The 9,272-nt window shown below is 37.1% G+C and overlaps 1 protein-coding gene across 1 annotated transcript in view; it reads left to right on the top strand.

Moving 5' to 3' along the window:
- Positions 1–56: 56 nt before the first annotated feature.
- The window catches only part of LOC140137956 (tetratricopeptide repeat protein 27-like), a 33,277-nt gene continuing 24,061 nt past the window's right edge, over positions 57–9,272 (top strand). Inside the window, 3 exon segments of the mRNA XM_072159774.1 lie at positions 57–274; positions 7,263–7,461; positions 8,670–8,796. Of these exon segments, the coding sequence (XP_072015875.1) occupies positions 160–274; positions 7,263–7,461; positions 8,670–8,796 (441 nt within the window). The 5' untranslated portion in view covers positions 57–159.

The following is a 9,272-nucleotide window of genomic DNA, read 5'->3' as shown; positions in this document are numbered from 1 at the left end:
GGTTAAATATTCAACTCTAATTGATGTGAAGTGGTTCCTCAACTCTGACCTTTGTGTAACCTTTGACCCAAAATAAACCCATGTGTGTGATTTCACAATCATGACAATTGACGAGATTTATAGTTGAAAAGTTGACTTATTTACGTTGCAGAAGAAACTATGGATAAATTTCATGAAGGCGATTCACAATCATGCCCTACTGAACAAGATTTACTTAATCAGGAGTTAGCGATCATCAGCAGTAATCGAGAATCATGTTTACAAATTGTAACAGGTAAGCTTAAAAAAAAAACCAGTCGATCGGCAGTGAATTTGTCTCAGTCTGACAATAGTGACATGCATAGCAGGGTTCCCGTTAAGGGTTTTAAAATGTGCGTCATGTGTGACGCAAGTTTGCTGACAAGATTGAAAAAACTTGTGTCCAGACAGATTTTTGTGCGTCCATCTGAAATTCACGATCAATCATACCGGGAAACGCAACGGCAACCCCTCGTTGCTAACACACGTACCCCGGTCTACCTCATCAAATGTTGATTGTTAAAATAACATTTTCGCCGTGATATTCCACCTCCAGTCGCAATGATAATTTTTCTCATTTCTGCATCAGGGTCATTATTTCTCAAATCACCCAAAAAAAGTATGATTTCACACCTCACCCCCTTCAAATTTGTTCAAAATTGGTATACAGGGTGATTTTGGCTGGCAAAGCTCAAATTTCAAATTTTAGCTTAATAGGACGTACGGTTTTCACGCTATGCCCGCCCATTTTTCGCGATTTCGGCGAAAAATGGCGCGCACATCAATATTGTCGCGACCACATCTTCGTAACCGTAGGTCCTACTGAGCTGAAATTGGTGTCATTTTTTAGCTAATCTCTCAAAGAATCCAAATCTACTATCATTTAGTGTGTAGGAGGAAGAGAAAAAATATGACCTTTTTTTCTGTACTTTGACCTTGAATTTGACCTTGTTGCTCACGTGACCGCGAGGCGAATTTGCGCTGGAATTACACCTCCATATGTTGTCTACATAATATCAAAAAATTGGAGGGGTAATATTTTTTGTTTTCTTGCTAGGCTTTCATAAAGCAAGCATGTGGTTGATAAACTGTAATTTTGCATGTAAGCTCAGTATACTGTACACATGATACTATTATAAGGCTAAGTAAAAAATAAAACATGTTTCACGTCCGGGTTTTCGAAAAAAAGGAGGAAGAGGAGGCTTTTTATTTTATTTTTTTTATTTCAAAATTGGTGTAAATACCCATACTTGAGCTGTTTTAGCGTACAATCCGTACATACAAGAATGCCTGGAAAAAGGAGGAGGCCCTTTTTTATTTGTTGTTCTGAGAGTTACACCCCCTCTAATGATCACAAAACCTTCCTAAAATGTTTCTTGTATCTTAACAAGGCTATAGAAAGCATCCCAACTTCCTAGACATATTTTTTGAAAAGTTATAACTGAATTTCAAAAATAAAAATTTATTTGAGAAAACCTCAAAAAAGGAAGCGGGAGGGGACGTGAAACATGTTTATTTTTTTATTTGGCCTAATATAGGTCAAAATTGTATAGGCCTATATGTACATGCATTAAATACATGTGTTTTCACCTACATACATGTGTTTTCACCTACATGCTTGCTTTGTGAAAGCCTAGCAAGAAAACAAAAAATATTACCCCTCTAATTTTTTTATATTTTGTAGACAACATATGGGGGTATAATTTCAATGCAAATTCGCCTCGCGGTCACGTGGGCAACAAGGTCAAATTCAAGGTCAAAGTACAGGAAAGAAGGTCATATTTTTTCTCTTACTCCTACATACTAAATGAAAGCAGATTTGGATTCTTTGAGAGATTAGCTAAAAAATGACACCAATTTCGGCTCAGTAGGACCTACAGTTATGGAGATATGGTCCCGACAATATTGAAGAGCGCACCGTTATTCGCCGAAATCACGAAAAATGGGCGAGGCATAGCGCGAAAACCGTACGTCCGATTAAGCTAAAATTTGAAATTTGAGCTTTGCCACCAAAAATCAACATGTATACCAATTTTGAACAAATTTGAAGGGGGTGAGGTGTTTTCCATTGGGTGAATTGAGAAATAATGACCCATCAGTTTTTGTCCGAAACATGGTCAGAAACAGCTGCAAAAACATGCGCAAAGTCTGTCAATCTTTAGCAAATTTTCGTACTTTTACTTCCGGTTTTACTTTTACTTGATCCACGTGTTGTTGATGATGCTATAAAAGCTAAAACACACGCTGCCACAAATAATACAAAAAAAGGTTATCATTTGGATTTTGTCTTTAAAATTGCTTTTATTCATCGTAACAATAATACTAATAAAGGAAACGTAGATTATTTATGAAAAATAAACTTAAAATATTAAAAACTGAATATTGTCAGGTTGTGATAAATAACTAAATAAACATTAACTGCACGTCGTCAGTTCAGCATGCTTTGTAAACAAACAATTGCATCAATTGGGACTTTCCCCATCAAACAGCGATCGCGACGGAAAGCATGCAAAAAGTGCACGATTTCCTGACGCTGCATTTACAAATATTGCAGAATTTACTTCAATTCTTAGCAGGTTGGTAAAAATTTTGGGGCTTTTATTATCGTAAAAATAAAACAATTTCTTATTTTTATCATCAATTAATGATTAAATTTCGAAAGTTTTGTCTCGCGTCCACATGGACGCAAAATACTTGATTAGCCATGTGAACTTGCGTCCAAATTTGTAAAATACGCGTCTGGACGCAATGACGCACACTAACGGGAAGCCTGATGCATAGTCTATTAGTTCGCAAGGCAAACTTAAAAAAACGGGCAAAACAGACGTGTCATTTATCGGTATGACATTTTCGTTATTGATGCTGCCCTATTTTAAGTTTGCACAGAAGAGGCATCTCAGTTTGAGTGCATCGATTGTCAGTAAATTACACATTATACTCACTCTAAATTGTTCATCAAACTAATCCTGTGTTCCTTATGAAAAGAACCATATGCTGCATTGCATGTACAATCACCAAAAAGATGAAAAACGATCTAAAAAATTCGCACGCGTGCAAGCTTACGGCCCTAAAATCAAAGTCATAAAAACAGCGTAAACAGAGTGACGTCATCGCTTTGCCAGTCAGAGCCAATGACGTAGCGCTGACATGTACCACGTGACACCTGATCATGTGATATTTCATATTTACGGGAATAAAAGTTTAACTTGCATTGGAATTGTGTGCTCTGGAAACTTATTTTTTCTGGATTCATAATGGAGTATTAATTACAATTTCAAACATGAATGTTTAGGTAAGAAGTACAACAACCCGTGTAATTAATATTATGACAAACATGCAGATATTTAAGCTTCTGGAGCCTTGTACTGTTTATTAATTGCTCCATTGAAATTACGTTGCACTCGCTTTCTGCATACAGATCAACCCATACCGTACTAGCAGAGCTAAGTACGGTATGGGTTCCTCGTACTAATAGTCTATACTCATCATGCTCATTACATGTACGTCATTAGACATGTTAAGCCTCCAGCATACTTTCCTGCCGCTTGCCGCTGCGGCACAAGCGGCAGGGCGTTTCAACCAATGACAAGCCTTGATTGTGTCCGCTTGTCTGCAATACGCGTGCGCTTACGCCGCTCTCGCAAGCGGCAGGGTAGTATGAAACCAGCATTAGAGCATTGCAGATGCAGTTTAAACCAGAACATGATCATAAATGAATATTTTGTTCTGGGACTGAATATCCAGATTATTCTAAAGTAGCATTTTGGTAGGTATCCGTGTAGTTCACCACGTAAACTTGTATGGCTCAAAATTCGGACCGCTGGCCATTAAGTTTACTGCTTTCTGTGTTTTGAAATTTGTTGACGTTTTAACGATCCCTGATTCCCGGTCAATTATTTTAGCTGTGTCACGTCACATGCATGACGGGTACTAACCAAACTTTATGTGAAAAAGGACAGTCTTAAGTAAGTATAAGTGCAACGCATTTGATGTTTTGATGTTTCGGGAGACTGGGAGGGATCATAATAAAAAAATGATGGAGCCTATTCTTGACTGTGTAATATTCCTTCACCACATTGCCGTACGGTAACAGTCTTATACGATGGACAGACAGTATCAGTTAGTGAATGAGGACATCGTATAAGTTCCTTGTACTAGTATCCGTGTGATGTCACAAAAGTTTGCGATATCAGATAATGGACTTGAGTATTTATAATGGATTGCTTGAGAACTCTAGCTTCAAATTTTCACACGATAGTTATGCAATCGATGCTAGAGTGCATTGCTATCATTTTTCGGTCGGACAGCGGTGCAATTTTTGGACCGGAGCTATATATTCTGTTATAATTAATGTTGAATGAAATTTGGATGAAAGTCATTTTGATGAGTCAACTGTATGTTTTGAGCAAGATTTGCCTATTTTGGACAGTCTAAAATTTGGATGAAGTGTAATTTTAGCAACATTTTTGTCGCTATCGGCTGTGTTTACTTAGATCTTCCATGTGTTATTGCTTACACAGCATCATACTTCAGCAAATCCAACTACAGTTTGAATGCAGTGGTCTCTAGCCTAGAATGTGAAGCTATCGGTGAGCAAATTCTTGGCTAGACTTCTCGAGCAAATAGTTTTTGGCCGTTCCATTGGCATGCACTCACACCCTCTGACACAAAAGGGACACCATGATAGTGGGGGAAATCACAAAATGTGTCATACAATAAATACCATACCTGTGCCAATGGGTGGGTGCATCTACTAGGTATGTTCACAATAATGTTATTATCATATGTCGTGATAAATTTTCATTATCGCGATCGCAATATGACAGGGCACAATATTTTGGTGGTAAAATGTGTCTTCAATTTAAAACCGAAAAGCAGGCAGATGACACAGAAGGCGATACCGAAAGTGACCAATGACAATACCACGGAGCGATTGTCTTATTACAAGACTGCCCTACCCCAACCCTAAACCCTAACCCTAAACTCGGTAAACGAGGACTGGACTCAAGTCTAGCAAGTTGCATCCTATTCGGTAATTGTACCAAATCCAATACCACTAGCACCACACGACAATGGCACCAATGACAATACCACTAGCAATTTAGTGCCACCAGATACAGACTAACAATATTTAACAATATTTTTTCATGTATTTTCGAAACAGTAACTTGGTCAAATAAAATGTTTTTAAGCTTCTCTCATTATCGCGATAATCGCGATATGTTTTGTTGGCGATATATGATATTGAAAAAGTGGCGATGATTGAACATGCCTAGGTGCATCTTGTGAACAAGTTCATATAGGAATGTCGAATTCATCACCTCTTGGTGCAACTCAGTTGCACCAAGAGGTGTACTATATACCGTACTAGCCATTATAATCAAATTAGTACGTATATGATCTCTCATTATCGCGATATATTTTGTTGGCGATATATGATATTGAAAAAGTGGCGATGAACATGCCTAGGTGCATCTTTGAACAAGTTCATAGGAATGACGATTTCATCACCTTTTGGTGCAACTCAGTTGTAGTAAAGTACAAATTTTGAATGTTTGAGGACTTATTCAAATTGTAGAAACTTCTATGCTACAAGTAGATGAGCGTTGCCATCTGTCCACTCGATATTGTATGCAATCCAGGTTTCTACCATCCAGCATTTGAACGTTTTGAGTTGCACAGTGTCGTATCATATATATGCATACATGTACTATACCGTACTAGCCATTATAATCAAATTAGTATGGTATATGATCAACTTGAAGTATATTTTTGCTTTACAGTGTTTTGTTTTTGAAAGGTTTTGTTCTTGGAAGGTTTTGTAAGCTCTACTTAATCATGTAACAAAAGTAAAGGGCCAAAATGCAAGCAAGTTGTAATATGTTGCCCAAGACTACTTGTGATTGAGGTATATGGGTGGTGAAGCAGCGACATCTAGCCGCAAAGTTGTGAGTCGTGATAGAGTGGGGAGCAGCAAAGGTGCGACAGAGCGGCAAAGCTGCAGCATCGAGCCATGAAGCGGTGAGCCAGTCTGGTTTCTGCACATGAAAGTGTGGTACCCAGTAGGTTCTCTCCGTATGGATACGTAGTTACTGTTGTAATGTAACTGTTGCACAGACTAGCTCCAGACTGAGATTGGGGACATAAAATGGTCTCTGGAAATAAAAATAGGGCTTTGTTTGCTTTTCTATCAAACATTTACATATTTCTCAGAAATACCTGTTAGTGCTAGGAGCTTAAAGCTGAAGTTAATTTGAGTTTTATTTGGAGGAAAATTTAGCCAAAAGGCTCTAGGAACTTCAAAATAGGGGATCCAGAGAGAAAAAGAAAAATTGATTGGGGGGTTTATACCTTACTGATTATGGTTTTAAGGTGGTACGAAAGGCAAAATCAAGTTGCTCTGATTGAGAATAAAATAGACTTGTTGCAGAGAGATATGCAAAATAATCTTAATTCTAAAATTTGAGCCAAATCTGAGAAACGGTTTTTGAGATATTGCTGTTGAAAGATTCTTTGTATTCTATTGTTTTTGCCAATATATTGATGAAGTTAATGAGAAAATTGGCAAAATGTGCTCATTAATATTAATTTTTGCCAATATTTTCCCAATATTTTATGAATAAACCTTCATACTACTTTTACCTTTAAGAATTTTGACCTGAAACTTTGCTAATGTGTCTCTATGACCTAAACCTTTAACATGTGATTTTCCCGCCCATCTAATTTGCATATTTGCATAATTAATTAGCCTTAAGTATAATGCTAATTAATTATGCAAATATGCAAATTAGATGAGCGGGAAAATCACATGTTAATGTTTTAGGCCATAGAAACACATTGGCAAAGTTTTATGTCAAAATCATATAAAATAAAAGTAGTATGAAGGTTTATTCATAAGATATTGGTATAATATTGGCAAACATGAATATTCATGAGCACATTTTATAATTTTCCTCATTAACTTCATCAATATATTGGCAAAAAACAATAGAATACAAAGAAACTAAAAACATGTATATCTTGACAACCGTATGTCCGATTTCCTTCAAACAAAAACTATTTTGCTCAGTGTATTTAGCTTAACTTATTCAATCTATTCAAATGGTTCTAAATTCAGTTTCTATTTTCCAGAAACATCGTTTCGAACCCCCTTAAAAATCTTAACAACCTTGAGCGAGAAATTCATCCACTTGAGAGCTTGATATTTTAAATCACAGTTCAACTTCTATTTTCTTCTTTTTTAGGTTCAGAATCCTTGAAGGATCTTACAGAAGCCCTCCTAAATGGTAGACTCGACCAAGTCCTAGGGAGCAATGAAGCTAAAACATTATTGAGTGTGAAAGACATAGGACAGAAACTGAAGGAGTCAAAACTAAGTGCAATTGTAGAAAGACTTGTCCAAAACTATTTAGGTGGCTCATCACAAGAATCAAGAAAGCAAAGGTGAGTAAATTTTCCCTTTTGTTTTAAATTGTGTTTATTTCCTGACAGGCCCGTAGCCAGAATTTTTTCATGCAGATTTTCCAAATGCAGACCTTTTCAAGAGAAATTTTCATTCTGGCCAAAAGTAGACCTTTATCCCTTCTGCAATTGATTTTTGGATACTATTTTTTAACAAATTTCTCAGAAAGTTCATGATTTGGGATATATATTTTTCAAACTTTTTGACATTTTTGGTCAATTTTGCTATTTTTGACAGACAAAGAAGACCTTTTTCAGATTTGGGGGGGCCTACGGACCTGATCCCTGATCATTTCACTTGATATTTGAAAACAGGTGTGGTCTACGACATCCCCTGCGGCGATTGGGCTATTCCAGTTGAAATCCATACACCCTTTGTGGAAGACATGACCTTAATCTCCCACACAGGGAGTGTGAATTTCAAATGGGGTTACCTGAATAAGTGACTCCATTTGAAATCTATGGTGTATGGCTTTTAATTGGAATAACCCATTGTACAACACCTACAGGTAAACAACTTGTGGAGAAACTGAAGGAACACAAGTCAACCACACAGTCCACACCCGGTCACAAACCCTCTGCTGTGGCAGAACAGAAAACAAAATCCTGACACAACATTGATTGGGAATGGGCTAGTCCAGTTGAAATCCACACACCATCTACATGTATGGAAGACTTGACTTGACTTGATTTCAAATGGAGTCGCCCATTCATCAGGTAACCCCATTTCAAATTCACAATCCCTGTGTGGAAGATAAAGGTCGTGTCTTCCATAGGGTGAATGGATTCAACTGGAATAGCCCAATCAAGCCAAATCGACATTAAAATTCACAATGTATTGCAGGACAGTTTTTGCAGTACTGAATTGCTCTGTTCTCATTGTGGGACAGAGGAGTTTGTTCCTGATAGGTGTTGCCAGTCTTCAGAATAACTGGACAGGTCTCTACATTAATACCTATGGGTCCCAACATTACCTTCAATATTCTGTAATGTATGACTGATACTGAATTCTTTTGTTCTCATGGTGTTCCCAGACAGAGGAGTTTGTTCCTGATTGGTGTTGCCAGTCTTCAGCTATTTATTCAGAATAACTGGACAGGTCTCTACATTACCTATGGGTCCCAGCATTACCTTCAATATTCTGTAATGTATGACTGATACTGAATTCTTTGTTCTCATGGTGTTCCCAGACAGAGGAGTTTGTTCCTGGTTGGTGTTGCCAGTCTTCAGCTATTTATTCAGAATAACTGGACAGGACCCAACATTACTTTCAATATTCTACAATGTATGACTGATGCTGATCAGGACAAAGAAACAGTAAGTGCAATGTGTCGTTATTAAGGGGCATAGTCTGATTTTTTTCAAGTTTTAGTTTAATTTTATCTTTATTGAGGCCTACCATAAAACAATATGTTTGTATTGCTCAAACGGTTTTGTATGAGAAGCAAAAATGTGTATAACAATGTCCCATAGGATAGTACATGTACATACTTCCGGTTGTGGTCACCACTATATACCACGTTTTATTTCACACCATTTTATAAAAACATACCTTGGGTGTTAAAGTTGTATGGGGTAATGAGAAACTTTTGAGATTTCTTCTGATACAAAAAAACTCAGTTTTGATTTAGACAAATGTGGGATAAGGCTGTCGATCAGGCCACAGCCTTTTAATATTACGGTATGTTGAATTTGCAGGTGTGACATGGGAAATGCTGATTAAGGGGAATTTTTTGCAGGAGATTAATTTTCACTCATTATGGTTGAACCACAGTAAAATAAAGTTTACAGTA

The sequence above is a fragment of the Amphiura filiformis genome, chromosome 2, assembly GCF_039555335.1.
Source record: "Amphiura filiformis chromosome 2, Afil_fr2py, whole genome shotgun sequence".
NCBI classification, from domain to species: Eukaryota; Metazoa; Echinodermata; class Ophiuroidea; order Amphilepidida; family Amphiuridae; genus Amphiura; species Amphiura filiformis.
This window is presented reverse-complemented; position numbering and strand designations above follow the sequence as displayed.